General features: G+C 36.7%; 1 protein-coding gene across 2 annotated transcripts in view; it reads left to right on the top strand.

Moving 5' to 3' along the window:
* Nucleotides 1-326: 326 nt before the first annotated feature.
* Nucleotides 327-20,132, top strand: part of col27a1b (collagen, type XXVII, alpha 1b) — a 100,143-nt gene continuing 80,337 nt past the window's right edge. Inside the window, exons 1-4 of one of the 2 annotated variants that reach the window (XR_009271418.1) lie at nt 327-1,330; nt 4,746-4,816; nt 11,835-13,087; nt 16,591-16,644. Coding sequence is in view for 1 of the 2 variants with exons in the window: in XM_058776746.1 (XP_058632729.1) it covers nt 1,278-1,330; nt 4,746-4,816; nt 11,835-13,087; nt 16,591-16,644 (1,431 nt within the window). In the remaining variant the exon portion in view is untranslated. The remainder of the gene's footprint in view (nt 1,331-4,745; nt 4,817-11,834; nt 13,088-16,590; nt 16,645-20,132) is intronic. The other variant, XM_058776746.1, reaches the window with a different exon arrangement.

The following is a 20,132-nucleotide window of genomic DNA, read 5'->3' as shown; positions in this document are numbered from 1 at the left end:
CTATTTCAGATTTTCAATACACTCCATTCTGTGTGTGTGTGTGAGAGAGAGAGAGATCGATCGATCGATAGATAGATAGATAGATAGATAGATAGATAGAGAAATAGGTAGATAGATGATAGACAGATACACACACACACACACACACAAATACATAGCATATATATATATAAATATATACCCTTACTTAAGTCAACAAAACCAAGGTTAGATTTATAGGGTTTTTTTTTTTAAATTAGTAATATGGAATTTATTCATGTAAAATTTGTTTAAAAATACATAATAAATTATTTCATAGTAGCCAAAAAGTAAACATTGAATATTTTCATTGATAATTCTGTATTCCACACCACAATAAATACAGAAACTGCAGTTTTAAAGTACAGAAAGTGCAGTTTATATTTAAACCTTTTCATAAATGTCTGTAAATAATATAATTTGCTGGATAAAGTCTTTGTTTAAGTTTAAAGGAGATGTATGTAAGTTTATTTCTAAAAATACTCCATTTGAAACATGCTGTCCAGCTTTGACTGTGAATTTCCTTATTATGAGCACTGAATGAAAGGACTTTGCAATTGCCTTTAAGACCTAAAAAATTTCTGCTTGTTGAAAGCTAAATAACCCTTACAAGATACAATTTCACAAGAACAAATGGCCAAATCAGCATGAAAAACAAGTTGGAGAATGATCCACATCTGTGATAAATTACCAGCTTTGTATTTAAAACGTCTTGTGTGACGTTCTTGTCTGTTCTTTTTTCATTTTCTTTTTTTTTTTTTTTGACGAAAGCGAAAATAAACGGGTTCCTTTTGGAAAGACACACCTTCCATTGACTCCCTTCTAGTTTCCAGAGCGAAGTGTTTCTTCCTCAGAAGACAGTTGAGGGCGACAGAGGGAAATATGCTTCCAGTGTCCCAAATCTTCAGTATGCCTACTAAGTACTTCAGATTTTGTCAGCGACTTGACTAAACGCTTGTACTTCACCTCAGCAAACCATGTCTGTGCCGCTTTGGACTTAACTTTCCAGTTTTCAGCATCATCGGATCTATTGCTGACAGATGGAGAAGTCTGCATCACGCCTCGCAGGTTCCACTCTTTGGAAAGTAGTACTACATTTGGCACTTGGGAAAGACCACGGCATGTAGTATTGTACTACAGTGTTGCATGAAGACCTTCAGCGGTTATTAAAGGACATTGTGATATGGAAGTAATTCAGAAACTCTGTCATGTCTTGACTGCAGCAGCAAACACTCCCAAGGAAGAATGAAGTAAGCGCGATGGAGCCGGACAATGCCCCGAACTCCAGATACAAAGCAGCTGGAGTCGGGGGGTGAGTATGACAATAAATAGATAGATTTCACACAAATGTTAAATGGGTCATAAATTAGCCTTTTGGCTGTCAGCTCCGTTACATAAGGAAGAATGAGTTCACGAAGGGAGGTCCGTTATGATGTCCATTCTGGAGTTTGGGGAAACTTGATGAATGAATGGAACACACCAAACTTGTTTAACTTTGTTGAACAGCCATTCCTCCAGAAGTAGGCTATATAATTTGCTGGAGAAATTTGTGCTTATTTTTTTATTTATTTATTTTGGATAAACCGATTTAATGAATGAATTAATTTATTTTAATGCTTTGTAATGAGTTGAGTTTTAGAAAAGAAAATGATTTTCATATTTCTTTAGTCTCTCTCTGGAATGAATGACCGGCCCTGCTCAGCTGTTTATTTTCTCATTTTAAAAATAAAAATATCTAAAAATATAAAAAAAACAACAAATTCAAATGACTTGAGAATGAAAGTTGTGTAACATATTATGTCTTGGTTTCAATAACTATTTGTGGAATAATTTCATTTTAATAATATCCATTGGCAAATAGCCTAGTTTTTTAGCCTCTAAACGCCATTTGAAATTTTCTTCTAAAATGAGCGTTTTTATCAGGCTCCTATGGAATAGGTTCTTTTCATTGCTATTAAAGTGAAATAACTGAACAGAATCATAGGTAAAAATGATAAAATGCTCATTTTAGAAGAAAATTTCAAACGGCACTTAGAGGCTTTTGCATCTGAACTCTTCATATATATATATATATTCTTATATATACATTTCTTATACATATTTGTATATATACATTTGGCACTTGGGAAAGACTACAGCATGTACTACATGTGCTATTACCTGTACAGCATGTAGCATGTACTATTGTACTACAGTATTGCATGAAGACCTTCAGCAGTTATTAAAGGACATTGGGATATGGAAGTAATTCGGCAACTATGCTGTTTTTAATTCAGCTATATATGCTGTTTTACCATATAAGCTTTTCTCAAGATACACATTTGGTCTTTTTCTAACTTTTCTCAAATGTGTAATTGGCATAGAGAAATCAGCTGTTACAAATCTTGACTGCATTTGGATACAATTTCCGTTGTAGTAAACTTTGTTAGGGTTGAAATCTTGTGTTTAGATTAGTACTCTCTCGCTTTCTCTTGCACTCTCTGAACTGAATCATGGTCCGTGGTGGGACTGTATGAAAGTGGATATGAGTGGGAAGGGGGCAGCATGGCAAGCCTACAGTTCTTGTGGCTACGACTGAAAATGCTGACTAAAGTAAAACTGCATACAGTACAAAATCTGGTCACGAATGGCATCCTCACATCCACACTGTCAGCACATGGGGGCAGAAAAAGAATACATAACTGAACACCACAGTGATGGAAGAGGCTAAGACTGTCATGTAGTACAACCTTTGCTTATCATCATTGATCAACTCTCATTATAAATACTTACCTCAGTATAAGAACCCCATGGAGCTAATTTGGCTTTTAGTCCATGTGGTTTAGCTTTAAGGCCCTCTAAATGCCAGTGTGACCCTAAATGTTATCAAAATGAACTTTTAACAGCTAAATGCATTATGCAAGTTCAGTCCTCTTATCAAATCCTCTCTAGAATGATAATGTCTCCTCCCTCAATATCACTTCTGGCTAGCAATAGTAAGTAGAAAATCATGTTTGTCAGCTGTGAACTAAAGGATATTGGGTATTTTTGGACATGGGCATCACTTTAACCTCAGCTTCCTGTTTCAATAGAAAATACATCAACACCGGAAAGAAAACTGCTCTCATCAAGCCATTTTTGGGGTCTCCATTAGAATTTTAATGACATTACAGAACCACTTAGTGCACAATTATTATTATTATTTTTTATTTCCCCCCCATACTATAGAATTAACTGTTTGGATACCAACATCCTTCAAAGTATCTTCTTTTGTGTTTAATAGAAGAAAGAAACTAATACAGGTTTTAAACAACTTGAGGGCAAGGAAATGATGACAGAATTCTCATTTTTGGATGAACTATCCCTTGAATAATTTAAAAATCAGCACATATTTGTTCAGCACTAATCTAAATATTTTGAGGGGCTTTACTTAATGGTTTTAGCTTTGATCATACATCACCGCACTCCTTTTGCTGTATTAATTGATTCAATTGATTTCAGATCTCTTAGAATGAAGCTCTCCGAATTTCACAGCCTTGGCATATTGAGAGGAAACACTCACTTTCTATATGGAGCATCACAAATTTTTGGCATCCAGGCAGATGATAATCTTTGACTGCCTACTGAGCAGAAACAGCTGCTAGGGCTTTACAGTAAAGGCTGCTGCTCTTGCCAAGTGTTACTGGGCCTACAGGCAGATGGAGCTGCTTTTGGACACTGACTAGACTGGTAATTTAGATGGATGTGGTGATGCTTTAGTGTAGAATGGAACGATGTGATCCTAATACTTTGTTTTCTTTCGGTAGCTGAGAGAAAAAAGTGGCAAAGGCTTTTTGGTTCTTTGGTGTGACCTTTCTTGAGGCATTGTTGTTTTCTCAGTGTTGGAATACACTGTGGTTGGACTTTTAAGCTTAATTTGAGAGATTGGACACATACTTTCATTACAGATTTCTTTTCAGCATTCATGTGGGAAATGTTTGAAATATATTGAACTCAGGATATAAACTACCGTTCAAATGTTTTGGGTCAGTAAGATTTATTTTAATAAATTAATCATTTTATTCAGCATAGAAACATTTAATTGATTACAAGTGACAGTAAATGCATTTATAATGTTTCAAAATATTGCTATCTAATAAATGCTGTTCATTTGAACGTTCAGGTTATTAAACAATCCCTAAAAATGTATAATGGTTTTCACAAAAATATTAAAATAATTAATTCAGCACAGCTGCTTTCAACAGTGATAATAATAAATATTTGTTAAGCACCAGATTAGCATATTAGAATGATTTTTTGAGAATCATGTGACACTGAAGACTGGAGTAATGACTGCTGAAATTTTAGCTTTGCCATCACAGGAATAAATTATAACTTTTAAAATGTATTAAAATAGAAAACAGTTAGTTTAAATTGTAATAATATTTCACAAAATTACTGTTTTTATTGTATTATAGATCAAATAAATGCAGGCTTGATGAACGTAAGTAATTTCTTTCAAAAGCATAAATGTACTGACCCCAAACATTTGAAAGGTATTGTGTAAAACTGTTTTTATTTCAAATGCATTGTCTGGGTAATTCTTCAGTGGTTTAAAACTGTGGGTAATGGCTGAAAATTAACTTTAGAAAAAGTTAAATCAAAATGACTGGAAATAAGTCGTGAAGTTGCCAAGAGTCATATCAACGTCAGCTAAATGTTTGATCTGTTCAGTTTGTATATGTAATTCTTTTCTCTTTTTTTCACAGGAGAGCTGTCTTTCTCTGCATGGTTCTTTACTGTATGTGCTGTCTGAGGTTTGCACAAGCACAGTCTGCAGGTAAGTCAGATTTTTCATTCATGAATTTTAGTGCCTGATCAGCATGTGAAATGTGCATCTGCAAAATGTCTGTTCAGTTTTACCATGGTCTTGACATCTGTGTCATAAGCCTGTACGTTACATCAGCACATGGGCTCATTGAAGTCCAAAGACCTCACACTGCCTTGCAATAAAATTTCAGGACACTTGACAGGAGTTGGATAAATAGACCTCTAATGTTACAACCCATTGGAGTTTTCCATGAGTCAGAGGTGAAAGAGGCTACAGGTACTATATTTTTAGGAGCAGTGTGGTCCTTATTTGCCAGAGTTAACAATATTCAGATGACATATAGAGCAGCCTTTGATCAACAACATATAACTGGTCTGAGTCGGTTTATTTTACTGTAGTAAATCAGAAGCCATTGTTTGCACAATTCTATATGTTTTGCATTTGATTCAAACCTCATTTGAATGGCATTGTGCCTGATTGGATGTCTCACTGGGTTTACTGACTGTAAAGTTTTTAATATTGGATAGATCCTGTGTTTATTTCTAGCATACATAATGTTGGTGGTCTATTCCTGCAATGTAAAATTGTCACTTAAACTGAGGTTTTGAGGCATTGAGTATGCATGACATGAAGGACCAGCATGTGCACTTTTTTGGCTTTTTATTTCAATCTAGTAGTCTAAACGTATTGGTTCTCATTCAAGGTGTGTCTAGAATTCTCATATCTGCTCTGTACAGAATTTATGTGGTGGGAGGGTTATATTATCCGTCACATTCAGTCTAACTCATTCATGTACATGTAACATATGGTGCTTCTGTGTCAGACGTTAATGAAATGCAACAGCCATCATGTTTTAAACAAGTCATGAAAAATGCCTTTGTTCTTGAGTGTACGTTTGATGTTTTTACCATATGTGAGACAGTCCATATAGCACATTCCCCCTCTGCTGTCAGATTTCTCTGGGTATCCGTTGCATGACTTATGATCAAGTCATCTTAGCTGGAGAGTTTCTGGAATTCTTCTCTAGCCGTTGCTCTTATCTTTAGTGTAAAATGTGATTTCTAGTATATAATGTTCTACTTTCCAGTTTCATGGGCAACGGGAAGTTTCGGTGGATATTAGCCTGGTTCTTGGAACTGATGCTGATTCAAGTGCTCCACACACTTTACGGCTGCATTTCTAATGCATCCACTGTTTTAACTCTACAGAGCAATAATGGGATAGTTCACCCAAAAATGAAAATTACCCAATGATTTTCTCACCGTCAAGCCATCCTAGGTGTATATGACTTTCTTATTTCAGAAAAACTTATTTCATAGTTATATAAAAAAAAATTCTGTTTTTCCAAGCTTTATAATGGCAGTGAATGGCTGTTAATATTCAGTAGTCCAATAAAGTGAATCCATCCATCATAAAAAAGTGCCTCACATGGCTCTGGGGTGGGTTAATAAAGATCTCTTGAAGCAAATTGATGTTTTTTTAAAGAAAAAGCACTTTATTTTACAGTCGTGTTTCTCATGTACATACTATGTACTTATTTATGTTATTACAATAATAACTAGGTACTAACCCTGAACCTACCCCTAAACCTAACCTTACCCCATTTAGTTACCTTATCTTACCAGTACTTTCTTAGGTGAGTACACTTTAAGTACACTGTAAGTACATGTAAGTACACATACTGTAAAATAAAGTGCAACCGAAAAATGTCCATATTTGTCCAATTTATAAACTGTAATCTCTAGCTTCCACTAATTTTCGTATGTGTGTACACGAGAGAGTGGCGTTCCAGCGGATGACGTAGGACGTAGGTGAAGCTTGAACTATCCCTTTAGGGCCTGTAACAGGGCCTTTCCTTTGACTTTTACAGTACGTCTTGACCAAAGAGGATTAATATACATGGTGAAAGCTAGGTGTTAGCATTCTCATTCATTGCACCCTCCAAAATATCTCAACTGTGAAATCTGCCACCTTTGCTCATGGGCATCCAGTTCTGCAGCCCAATTTTTTTAAGCCTCTCACATGAGCTGTAAATGCACTGCAAAGGCCATGACACGCTAAGTCCAACTGGAATGAAGAAAGTAAAGAGCAACTGATTAGCATGATTCATATTCAAAATGATAAGCAAGAACTTCTTTGTTTACAGATTCTATATCTGCAGTCCTAGGGTGCGTTCCACTTTTACTTTTAGACACACACTTGCAAAATTGCTTCCCCTCACCCGCCATTTTGAAGTGCAGATCCTTGACCCCTTGATTTGGACTGAGAGAGCTGGTCTACTCATGTGTACACTCAGGCAGCTATACACAATGCAACAAAATTGTGATATCACAGCAGATGAATATAGACTACTGCCCCCTGCTGGTACAGATAGTTTTTTACTCTCACACAGGAGCAGAACGTACATGATAGTTGGCAGTTGGCTGTAGTCTTTGCGATGTGTTCAATCGCAACTTTTTGTCCCAGACCCAGGCGACTCACAGTCGGCTTTTTGGCGACTAGTTTTTTTGATGTCGGGTTGGTGTGTAATGGGTACCAAAACAAACTTGTAGCCAATCAGCAGTAAGGCGCGTCTACTCATGATGCAAGGATAGAGCGCTCATCAGTGCACATGACGGTCATTAGCCGAGCCGAGCGACGACAGAAAGATAGAGATGGCAGATAAAAAACAAAAGAGGAAAAAAGTCTACACCGGATGCCGCGCCGCAACAGCTAAAGTCTGTCTACAAAAGCGACCATTGAAAATAATTTGAAATTTGTGTCAATACGTCATAAATACAATGCAGTAGCAGAGAGAGAACTCAAGGGGCGGGAAGGCCTGCGATCGGACGCCAAGGTTGTTTTGTTTTTTCTCGATAGGTGAGTAACATTGGTTTTGCTTTGTTTTACAGAATTAATTGTTGCATGGGTTGCGTATGTGTGGGCGGAGCTATCAAAATAGGGGCGAGATCCTTTTGGGGTAGGGGCCTGTTTGTTTTGGTGATTTCAAATGTCAACATTGGCTACCAGAAATCAATTACCCCACCTTTAACTAATCACTCTGGAGCTGACAGACTGATGCCACCAAAAGGATGTACACAGTTTCAATCACTCCTCTGATTGGCTTATCATTTTCAACCAACACATTCCCATGACTTCCATGATATAATAATTTTAGTGGGTTAAGGGTTTTGGTAGTTTTAGCCTCAGACATCACATCCACTGACATTTGGCTGAATGTCTGATGCATATGGCACACAAAATTGGAAATGCTTCAGGAACTTTGAAGTCGTCATCTGATCGGTTAAATTCTACAGAATTTCTGGGAGAACGTTCTTTAACGTTCTGCCTGAAAATAAAGATGCCATGGCGCCAAAACCCCTCGTGTCTTGTTTACAACTGTAACAATCAGCACTTATCAGGATCAGCTAAACGCTAGATTTTCAAAAGTATGTGACATATGTAAAGTTCATGGCATAGACTCTTTAAAATACGTCCAAAAGTTTTACACACTGGTCTGTTATTGCCAGGACATTTTCATGCTCCAAAACATGACGCGGCACAACACAAAATGTGATTGGTTGCTTTACTGGTCAGTCATATGGCCTCTTGGGCGGTCATTGGCCATTCAAAGCGGCCAAGGTTCCCAGACCTTCAGCCGTCAGTCTATGCGAGACTATGGTTTTGGTAAAGGGTTGGACTTTAGGTTTGGGTCTTATATTTTTGTACAAACCATCTATAATTACATGTCTTGTACAAATATTATGACTTCTTATGAGACCAGGTTGTTTTTAAACCCTTCTGAATGATGTTTCCTGATTCTGGCAATTTCAGCGAAATTGCTTACAATTAGGGGTGCTCCGATACCACTTTTTCCAGGACTCTGCCAATACCGATACTTTTATTTTTGGTACTTGCCTATACCAAGTACCGATGCAGGTATTTTCATTGTATTTGTAAATTTTTTAAATATTGGGTACAGAAACCAAAAGAATATGAATAATGTTAGTTGGTTAACTTAATTTATCAAATAGATATATCCTTCAGTTATTTTCACACTTAATTATGCCCATTGTATTTGACAAGTTTTAGTTACTTTCACTGTTAATGTTTTGCTATTTGGTACATCATCTTTAATTTAACAGCATTAGAGCTGCTCCATTGCAGCAGCTCAGTACTGTAATCACATGTTTTGCTGTAATAATGCAGGGAACCACTCGTTATAAATCTTTCAAAAATATAAGTAGCGTTTTTCATCTGAAACGTGCTGCGATTTATATTCCAAAGCGACTCATGTAATACAGACACTCTCATGAAACAAGCAAAACATTCGCAATGCACGCATGTATTTGTATTGATGCGGAATGAGAGAGACAAGTACAGTAGGCTACAGCCTAGCGCATTTACACTGACTGATAGTTTCACTTTCGCCACAAAGTCGTGTATGCTTAAGGATGAAAAATAAATGTTGTTTATAGTGAATGCCCCTATAAATGTTTTTTTATATTTACGATTTAGTTTTAATCCAAATGATGCGTGTGCTAAGTGAGCGAACATCAAAGATCACGCAACAGAAGTGTGCTCTCTCTCTCTCCCTATCTCCCTACTGAATGTTTAACATTATATTGCATACATATACTTGGTATACATCCTTAAAGAGGTCATCGGATACCCATTTTACACAAGTTGATATGATTCTTTAGGGTCTTAATGAAAAGTCTATAACATACTTTGGTTAAAGTTTCTCAACTGTAGTGTAAAAAAACACCTTTACCCTGTCAAAATCAGCTCTGTTTTTAGCACGCTGTTCTAGTCCATGTTGCTTTAAATCCTAGTGAGCTCTGCTGACTCCGCCCCTCTCTTTCAATCGCTTAATCGGAGACATCTTGTCTTCCCCTGCACCGGAGTCGACACAATGGCAGACAGCTCTCAGCTCACTCAGGGCGGGTCTAAGGTAAAACGGCCTTGTCAATCAACTATTGTGGGAGGGGCCTGTGCAGAACTACGTCATTCTGACTCAGAACGACCTGATTTGAGAAAGGGGATTTTAAAATAGGGATTAAAAAAAAAAAACACTGGGTGGATTTTTATTATTTTAGGATGGATGTGTACACATTTATGTTCAAACAACTTGTAAAGTGAATTTTGCATCCTATGACCCCTTTAATCTCTAATAATAACTCCATTCTGCTGTCTGTTGTTCTGTTGCCGGTGTTTCTTTGTCTGAATATCTGGCCCTTATCACATGCTGTGTGGTATCTGCATTTGGTATCGGGGCATTTTAATGAGTACGAGTACAAATACAGGAGCTCAGTATCGGACGCGGTATCGGCGCATCCCTACTTACAATCTATTTTAGCCAGCTAGAAAACCTTTTACCTTGGTGACAAAAAACAACTGTAAATGATCAGAATTTGCAATAGAAATGGTTAAAACAAGGCAAAAAGCATAAAAACAAATGTAAGATGTAATGGCAATACAGCTGTGACCTGATAGGGCAAATGTCAATTGCATCAAGTGGTCCTAAACTCGTTCACACTGGCCAGGGTCAGCAGGTCATGCTTATCGTTGAACCCTGCTTTAAAGAAGTTTATTTCATGCTGTTTATGACTCTTTCAGACAGCACCCCTTACTGTGATTTGTGAGTAGAACCAATGGATGTTCATCATGTGTTCTGTTGAGGTGCATCGTTGGAGTTGTATTATTGTTAGAGTTTTGTGTCAGGATGTCATGTGATTTATGTGAAATTATTCAGATCATTAATTTTCTAAATTCAGAGCAGTTGTTTTCCTTCTGTTTGTCAGGAGATGATCTGTCATGTCTTTCTGACATGCTCAATACTCAATAATGAAATGGCCAATATGTTAGTAACTCTGTTTAGATTTGCTTACAATACTACTGCAGACATAGTTCTTTCTTTCAACAATCACGTCCAATCTGCAGATCATCATCTGTTAAAGGATACAGGGCTTACAGAGAAGAAAGTCTGTGCACATTATTCCATTTGCATGTGCTTTTCATTTAGTACTCATTGGGTATATTTTATAACTGCAATGTTAAGCTGGATTTTGTTTAGTTGATATGTGTTTGGGTTAGACTTGGTTTTGTGATGCATACTCTCATTTGTTTTTATTCTAAACTCATTACTGACTGTTTAGAAGTGGCAGTCTGAAGACAGGCATTGACTGTTTCTTCTGCCACCTTACGCATTGTATTTTGTTACATTTACTTGTTATAAAAGGAATAAATTTGGGTGCTATTGATATTGGTCACATCATTGGAATTAAAACAAAGAATTTTTCATAATCAGTGTTATTGCCTTGATTTCCAGTGAAAATATCAGTTAGAAAAACTGACTTCAGAAAAGTAAATTTTTCTTAACCCCAGTGTTTTAGTTTAAAAATACAACAAATAGTTAGAGTCATGCTTAAAATGTTGCCAGTGAAAATAAGAAAAGGGGCTTATTATCGTACACAGCTTTGCTTAGAATGTAAGTTTATCTTGTTTTAAGAATGTTTAGATATTTTTACTGGGAAACAAGATAAAAATGCAGATTAAGAAGAATATATATTTTTACAGGTTTATACCCAAATCCACATAATAAACTGGAACGCTTCAATCAATACAGACTAACATGCTTGTGGTTTTGTAAATTTTACAGGGACGTTTGAGATGCATACTCCCACTCACTTCACTTGACCTAATTTATTGCAGACGTCTAACGATCTAATGAATTTGTAGTAAGGTGATCAAACTATAAAACTCGCATAAGCCCACACAGTGTTATTTTTCTAAGTGTAACAGTATCAGCAGAGTATTTAATGGAAAACTAAAGCATTACCCCAGATGAAATATTAACTTTGCTACATATGTTCAACATATGCTTTTGTTAATGATCTGTTTCTGTAATGAGCTCAGTGTCTCAGTGTGTGAGCAGCAGCTGCAAGCCTTCAGTCAGCTGCGACGAGATCCATTTTGCTCCTAAATCCTAAATCCATGTACATGAAGTGATTACTGTGGTAATTATTTGTGGTTTTCCTTTTTGTAGATGTGGACGTGCTGCAAAGACTGGGATTGGTTGGGAAACGACCATCTGGGACACGTTCCACACCTCAAGGTGTCATCCCCTTCAAATCAGGAGTCATCCTAACCCAGAGGGCACGAATTGACGTCCCAGTGAGTTCCGTCGTCCCGGCGTCACTGGGGTCAGCGTTCTCTCTCATCCTCAGCATATGTTCACATCGCATAAACAATGCTTTCCTCTTCACTGTTGTGACAAAGAGGAAAAGACTGCAGCTAGGGGTGCAGTTAATCCCTGGGCAAATCTTAGTTTACTTGGGCCAAAAGAACACTGTAAATTTTGATTATGATGTTCACAATGGTCAGTGGCACAACTTGGCTTTGGAAATCCAGGCCCAAAGGGTTACGTTATATACTTCTTGTGGGAAGACAAGTGTACATGAAAATTTGCATTTTAAAAATGAGGAAACGCTGGATCCAGAGGGCTCCTTTCGATTGGGAAAAACGGGCCAGAACTCGGTGCAGTTTGAAGGAGCCATCTGTCAGTTTGACATTCATCCCTCTGCTAAGGCAGCTCACAATTATTGTAAGTACATTAAAAAACAGTGCAGGGAAGCTGACACTTATCGGCCAAACCTCCCTTCTCTTTTACCGCTATTACCCCTGGATCCCAATATATCTGTTACTGTTCAGACCCCAAATGTTGTAACAGAGGTAAACGACAGATATCTTTCATTAACACAAGACAAAGCACGCATTAATCATGAAACCTCACAAGTCCTAAACACCTCCGTTCTAATTACATCTCAGTCTGTACAAAGCATGGTGCCACCGACGATAACCCAACCCACACTACAGCTCCCCCTGCTGGCCACAGCACAAACTGCCATGGCTTCCTTTGGGAGTAGGACATCACAAATATCTTCAAAGCCAACTCAACAAAGCAGTCCCAGGAAGAACCTCATTATGGCAACTGTAAAGCCCCAGATACTAAAAGAGAATGGGATGGCTGTCACCTCCACACCAGCAGGCAAACAGAAAAACAAACTGGATATCCAGACCCCTGCCACAACAAAACCTAAACCTTCTAGCACATCCAGAGTGTTTGAGATGACAACATTAGCATCACAGAGACCATTACCAAAGGAGACCTCCAAACCCAGCTCTTTTGAGCCCGTCACCCCTGCAGCAACGGATGGTTTCCAAACCTTTGACTTTGAACCAACCCAATACTCCCTCTTGGCTGGGCCACCAGGACAGAAAGGAGAACCAGGACCACCGGTAGGATGTTCTTTGTATTTTAAGACATGTAGTCAAACAACATGGCGAAATATGCAAAAAACATGAAACACGAATGTTATTATTGAGAGGATCCCACGACTGTGAGTCAACCCTGTTAAAAAACAGCATATGCTGATTAGGTATGTTTTGAAGCATGGCAACTGATTTGAACTGGTCCTTAGTTGGTCATGAGCTGGTTTAAGCTTTTCCTGAGCTGGTTATGAACTGGTTATGAGCTGGTCCTGAGCAGGAGCTAGTTGCTTAGGACCAGTTTAGGACCAGCACATGACCAACTTATACCAGTTTATAACCAGCTTAAACCAGCTCATCACCAAGTAAGGACCAGCTTAAACCAGCTGCCATGCTTCAAAACATACCTAACCAGCATATGCTGTTTTTTTCAACAGGGAAATCAGTAAGTCTCTTAAAATATCAGATAATTTGACCTTTTTATGACAAGGCAGTTAGTTCAAGCTGTAAATTGCCATGTGGTGCAACTCCCCCTCAAAAAAAAAAGCCAAGTCATTTGTCTGTCAGCTAGTAAAATGATTCATTTATTTTACAGTAAAATGTTATTCTAGCAGGATTTTTTCCTGATTACTTTAAAGACGGTGGGAATTTACTTTTTTAAATACTCAAAGCTAAGTCAGGTTACAAAACTGTAACAACAAGATATTCAGCTTGCAACAGACCACTAGCACTTCATGGTATGAAGACCATTTTCTTTTTTAAACAGTGTCTTATGGTGGCCAGATGGCAAGTGTGCTGCTTTGCTTATTTTGAAGAATGGTGAAATGTGAATTATTAGCCGTGGCCATGTGTTATGTGTGCCTTGGCCTTGTCATCTGCCTTCATATGTTATATTTAAGTGCTGACTGTTGCAATGCATTAATATGAATTCTTTGTCATTTGGTTTCCTTTACCTCTTAGGGAGTTCAATAAATAATACACCCCACAGTCTTTTACTAGTTAAACAACCTTGTCTGGGTGCAAAGCTTTGGTTGAAGGCTGGAAAATGGTGTCATCATTGTTGCCTTTGAGCTTTTGGTGGTCTTGGTCTTAAGCCTAGTTTATAAAATCCTTTGGAAGGGCATTATAGGCCGGTGGGTTTTTGTCTGTGTAATGCTTACACACATTTTCCTTGTAGTTAAAGAATGAGGTCACAAGCCAGAGGCTTGGAGACACACTGCAAAAAAACAAAAACAAAAAAATCTTAATCAGCAGTTTGTCTGAACATATGTAAACATCCTTGAAACAAGATAAATTCACTTGAGAAGTAAAATAGTTTCAGAGAATATGTATCTTGAATTATTTATTGTTCTTTACCTTATATTGTTTCTTGTTTTAAACATAAACCTTTCTAAATGTGATTAGATTTATTCCTCTAAAAGAAGAAAGTGTTACATTTCTTATGCAGTTTTATTTGTCAAGTACATCTATATTTATTTAAGAATGTTTACTGAAAAACAAAACAAACATTTATTATCATTAAATGTATTTATTTGAATTTTTTGCAGTGCAGTGCAGCCTAAAAAAGCTACATGTACAGTATTAACATTCTCATTAGTTTTACATGACCTGGTAGGATGTATACTAAAAAGTATGTTATTTAGTATGTTATTTAGGACTATAGTGTGAAGTCAGCAGGGAAAGGAGCCTATAACTGGTGGTGGTGGGTTTATAGATGCATTCAAACATTGCAACCAAACATTGGTACGCTAAAGCAACTAATATCAGTTGGATAGTGAATCATTTAAACAAAGGTTGCATTGTTATTGGATAAGAATGAATTAAAGCAATCAATCATGTAACAGACTTGCTAGTTACTACCTGTACAAGTCTTCCTGGATTAGTTTCCATTTCTTGTGCACAAGTGTCACCTTTTCCAAGATAGGATTTAAAACAAGCTTTGATGGGAGAAGAATTGTGCTCTAAAGTGAGCTTATATTTGCTATAAAGTCTGCCAACTTCATCCAACACTAGTATGCAGTGTATTGTTTATGGTACTGTATACAGTCACAGTGAAGTCCTGAACTATTTTCCAGCAACAAACAACAACCAGATGTTCCGTTCAGTATGGCTGTCACACAGATAGCACTGTGCATTTTCAGGAGCGATCCCCTTAAGCAACTACTGTAAAAGGCCTTGTTTCCTCCTTTTCTAATCTTTTCATTCTTTCCTGGAGGCAGAGAGAGAGAAAGAGAGATTGCTTTCATTCAGGAAATTTGCCACGTGGAAGAGAAAGAATAGGGGGCTCAATGGGGCTCTTCTGTCTTTCTTTCTCTCTGGAGCTCAAAATTACCATATTAATGTCATTCATATCAAGCAGACACTCTGTGCACAGTGTCTTTTGGTTTATTATGTTGATCTTACTCCATAGAGTCCTAATGACTATTATAATGTTGAGTGAGGCAGAGCTCATTTTACTTGAACAAGGACATTTATTGCACAAAAACTAAAGGCAGAGTCAATATATTTATGAAATTCATGTTTATTTAGAGTTTTAAAGCTGAGTTTTTGAAAGCATTAGTAACATACACCTTTTAAATGATCTTTTATTAGTGAGTGCTGCTTACAAAATGAGTAGAAACAGGAAACCTGAAAACCATCGGGGAGTCCTGGCAGCATCGCTCTCAGTATGAGTATGTGGGATATTGCCAGCTCTACAGGTGTTACGAAACATTGCCAGGATTTGTCTCATAGAATTTATTTGTAAGCAACACTTTTTAAAGCGACATTTTCCATTTGCTCAATGTTGTCATCAGATGTGTACAGTATGACACATTTTTGCAAATTCTGAAGAATCTTGCAGCTACATTATATCAAAATGGAAAATAATGATTAAAGTCCTTCACTGACATTGCCAAACATTTGTGATCTTTCTTGCCGGATGTACAAGTAATGCTGTATATGATATATCAGACCTGCTTGTGCTCTTGTTCTTTTTCTCTTCTGAACAAGTGAAAGGAAAACACAAATCTATGAACACTGACCTCTTGTTGAATGCAAGTTCAGTTAATTCATGTGTGTAATTGATTCAAAGCTAGATGATGTATAAAATTAACAAATTACCAGTGACTGAAACCAGTGCCATTAAAACAAGCCAATAAGTACAGCAGTATGGACACAGTTTATTGAAAACAATTGCAGTCCAATTTGAATTAAAATGTAACTTCAGTTTTGCCAAAGACGTTTTCAAAGAAAAATCCTGCCTTTTCTATACCAGTTTTCAACCTGTAATATTTAAAAAATACTCTACTTCAGCAGTTATTTTTCTTTTCTTTTCAATTCAATTTTCATTTTTCAAACAAGCCACTGAAATATATATTTGCATGTTTAATGGTTTAAGTCCAAAAGTATCCTATAACAATGACTAGGGTTCATTAGCCCCATCCAATAGGGGGATTACTGCCTTGTTTGGGAGTTCATTCAATGTCAGCAGGTAGATATTTAACACTAAATGACCCTTTTGTCACAATTTTCCCTCTCTTCTTGTCTTTCAGGGACCTCCAGGACCTCCTGGCGACCCAGGATTACCAGGAAAGAGAGGGCCCAGGGTAAGCCTGTTAAATCTTTCACTTATATTTTCATGTCTCTGTTGCTTAGAAGATCTCAGTTTTTACTTCATCCAAGTCAATGTAATATTTCTCTGCATGTTACTTTAATGGACTTTAGTTTGCCAAAGCTGCATTAAAGGGTGATGAAACTGGAATTTGTACTTATAGTAGCACAAACCAGACAACCATGTTCCAGTTTCAATATCACTCCAGTTGTTACTCCATCTGGGAGACAAGAATAACATGTTCTGTTTTTCAGGTGTCTTAGATGGATTAACTACATTGTAAAATAAATTAGCAGTTCTGAAGTCCATATGTTGTAAATATTACAAACAGATTATGTCTAACTATGTCATTAATTTTTGGGCTGAGGTGTGTTTTTTTTATTTATGGTCAAGGACAACTAATTCCAATTAAACACTAATTAGCCATATGTGGGTCTGAAACCAAGTTTAACTTTGCATATCAGATGGCTTGCACTCAGAACTTCATTTTTACTGCTTGTTCAACTTCCAGCTAGATTCTAGATTCTGTGCAGTCAGTTTAATTGTAAAATTAATGTTTGCTTAGTCAATTTGCATTGGGACTTTATGAATAATTTTCATTGGCAATAAGTGGATGTAGGCAAATCTGCATCCAGACCAACACAGATATGTTGAAAATTTAAACACTAACTGAAAATAAGGTTATTTCCATCTAGCTTCCCTAGTGAAAACTAAATCTACTAAAATGCATTTGAAATACATTTAATGCTGTACTACAAATGCATTTACATATTTATGTCCTTAATAAAAAATACCCTGCAATTGTACTTATATGATACTAAACTGGTATACTTAAAGTCTGCTAAATTGCTAAATTTACTTTAATTTCGCGGAAGTAATGCTGAAGACAGTTGTTAATTGTCATATTCAGTGGCGCAGATGGTAAAGTGTGTGCAACTGTTTGTTTGACGTGATCGACCGGGGTTCAAATCTGCCTTTTGGCAAACTTTTTTTCTCCCTTTTTAAATTTCAAATCACATCAGAAAAGCATTTATTTTTTAATTAAAATGAAGGAAATAATCAAAAAGTTGAACATAAAGTATCGCGTAGGGTTAGGGTAGGTGTAGGAAGAGCTTTTGTCCCAATAAGGTGACATCCATTTAATAATTTGAAATAAAATTAAAAAATTACACTCAATAAGTTATTGCATACTATTTTATAATGTATTACAATGCAGAGGTGCAGATAATTGCCACTATTTGCAATAAGTAATGTTTTTCTCTAATAATGTTTTTCGCCACAATTAATCATACCCTTTTATTCAATATTTGCAATAAGTAATTAGCAGGATCCTGCTATTTTAACCTAGAATAAATAGAATCTAAAGCTATTTGCACTGTGTAAATAGCATATCACTAAAGAATACTGCTATTTTCACTCTATATACCTTTTTTTTGGGCAATTTTACTCAATTTACAGTATGTAAGCTCATTGAAATCTGCTTTTGTTACAAACTGATAGTTTGTCATCAGGACGAGAAAGTACCTTGTAAAAATGACTCTTTGCTAGTAAGGTTGTAATTGAGAGTGAAAGAAAGCATGAGACAATGAGATATCAGTTAGTCAGTGATTCGAAGAGACTTCCATGGGTGGAAGTCTAGATGTTTTGTGTGTAAGATACCTGCCCTAGCTTATGAGACTGCCCTTTAGAGAGGCCCCTGAGGGCTGGACTGTGGGAACCCAATCTGTTGAGCTAAAGAAAGGACTCTTTGTAGCAGTCTTATTAAAGGCATTTAAAGCCTCACCGGTGCTCACCGGCTCTTAAGCTCTCCAGAGTTGCTGGTCAAGAGCCTTGGGATTCCACATCATTAGTCAGTGCAGTAAGGTACCATTACCAACAATAAACCATGAAACACCTGATATTAAAAAAAGTTTTGCCGATATTTTATAATATTTAAAAGTTCATTATTTTTTGTGTCTGCAGTGCTTGTTATATTTAACTGTCAGATTTCATAAGCAATTCAAAGTCTGTTAAAAGTCTGTTAAATCTTATACTGATACATGTTGTAATTTTGGATATAATTAAGGCATCTTCACTGTAATGTAAGATTAAAATAACAAATGAATCTCAATTACACAATCTAAATTTAGGAAGAGTTTATAAACTGACACAGATGTACAAGTATGATTTCTAAAGCATCTTACTGAAGGACACAATGGTGATAAAGCAGATCCATAGCATTTACAGGCACTTTTTTATTCACAGGGGTTTCATTTTTCATTTATTGTATCTAAATTAACTATCTAATTAAACTTCTTATCGTACTTGAAAGTTGAAGCTACATTAATTCTTGTAAAATCAGACGTTTTTTCTCAAGATGGTAAATGTTCAGACTCAGATAACGATTTTAGACAGAGCCAAACTCTTTCAGTCGTTTACAAACATTTACAACATCAGCAAAGTGTTTGTTAGCATTTGAATCAACTATACTAAGTGTTGGTTTGTGCTGAAGGTAACTATACAAGTATCATAAGGTCATTTTTGTATAAGTTGGGGTGTGTGACATTGTGACTGTTTATATAGACTTTTGTCATATTAAAAAGCTCAGTGTTAAATCATATATGCCACTGTATACAAACTTGGATGGGGGAATAAATGGTTGCTTAAAAAAAAAGCCTCCAAGTCAAGCATAGCTTTTCTAGTCTGGCGAAGAAAGGTATGTTTACTACAGTATATAGCGAATGTACAGCGAATTTGCCTATAGTCAAAAGCACAGCTCAGGCAAAAGTCAATTTCAAACCAAGAAGTTTTCTGTTGTTCAATGAGGCAAGTTCATGTGACCATCTTGAACCTGTTGCGAAACCTACGTGTGAAAATCTTTCGCACTTAAACAAAATTTGGATTGCATAGATTCCGATTGAAATGACCAGATTTCGTTGAACAGTGGTAAATGTGAATCACTTTCCCATTCTTGTGTTAGCTTTTTTTTAAACCTCAGTTGGGATAGTTTTTTTTCTTTTTTTTGTTCCTGATGCATTGTCATTTCCTTATGGCCACATGGACATTTTGTCTAATAATTGTTTTTGAAAACAAAAAAACAATTTCCGACAGTACCACATTTTTTTTTTTTTTTTTTAGTGTCTACACCAAATATGGTAGTGTTTATGTAGTAATTCATCCCTCAGGTCTCTCACAACTGCACAGAACTGTAAACCATTCCCTTCTGTGTCACCATGTGCTGTGTCATGTGGTCTGTCAGGGTTGTCTGGTGTGACTCAAAGCCTCATAGAGTGTTGGACATGCTGTACCAACACAGTAAAATTCTCTGATGAACAATTTACAATACCAACACTAAAAAGTTCACTTTTAAACGTAGTTTATCTTGGTCAAGGGGCCAGGCCAGAAAGATATTCCCTCAAGTGCACTGGTAAACATTAGCAGAGGCTTCCTTTGAGCCAGGTCAGGGAACCCCGCCATAAGTCAGCCATTCTCAAATATATGAGG

This window comes from Onychostoma macrolepis, chromosome 05 (genome assembly GCF_012432095.1).
Source record: "Onychostoma macrolepis isolate SWU-2019 chromosome 05, ASM1243209v1, whole genome shotgun sequence".
Lineage (NCBI taxonomy): Eukaryota > Metazoa > Chordata > Actinopteri > Cypriniformes > Cyprinidae > Onychostoma > Onychostoma macrolepis.
The sequence above is the reverse complement of the archived record's forward strand: the minus strand, read 5'-3'. Positions and strand labels throughout refer to the sequence as shown.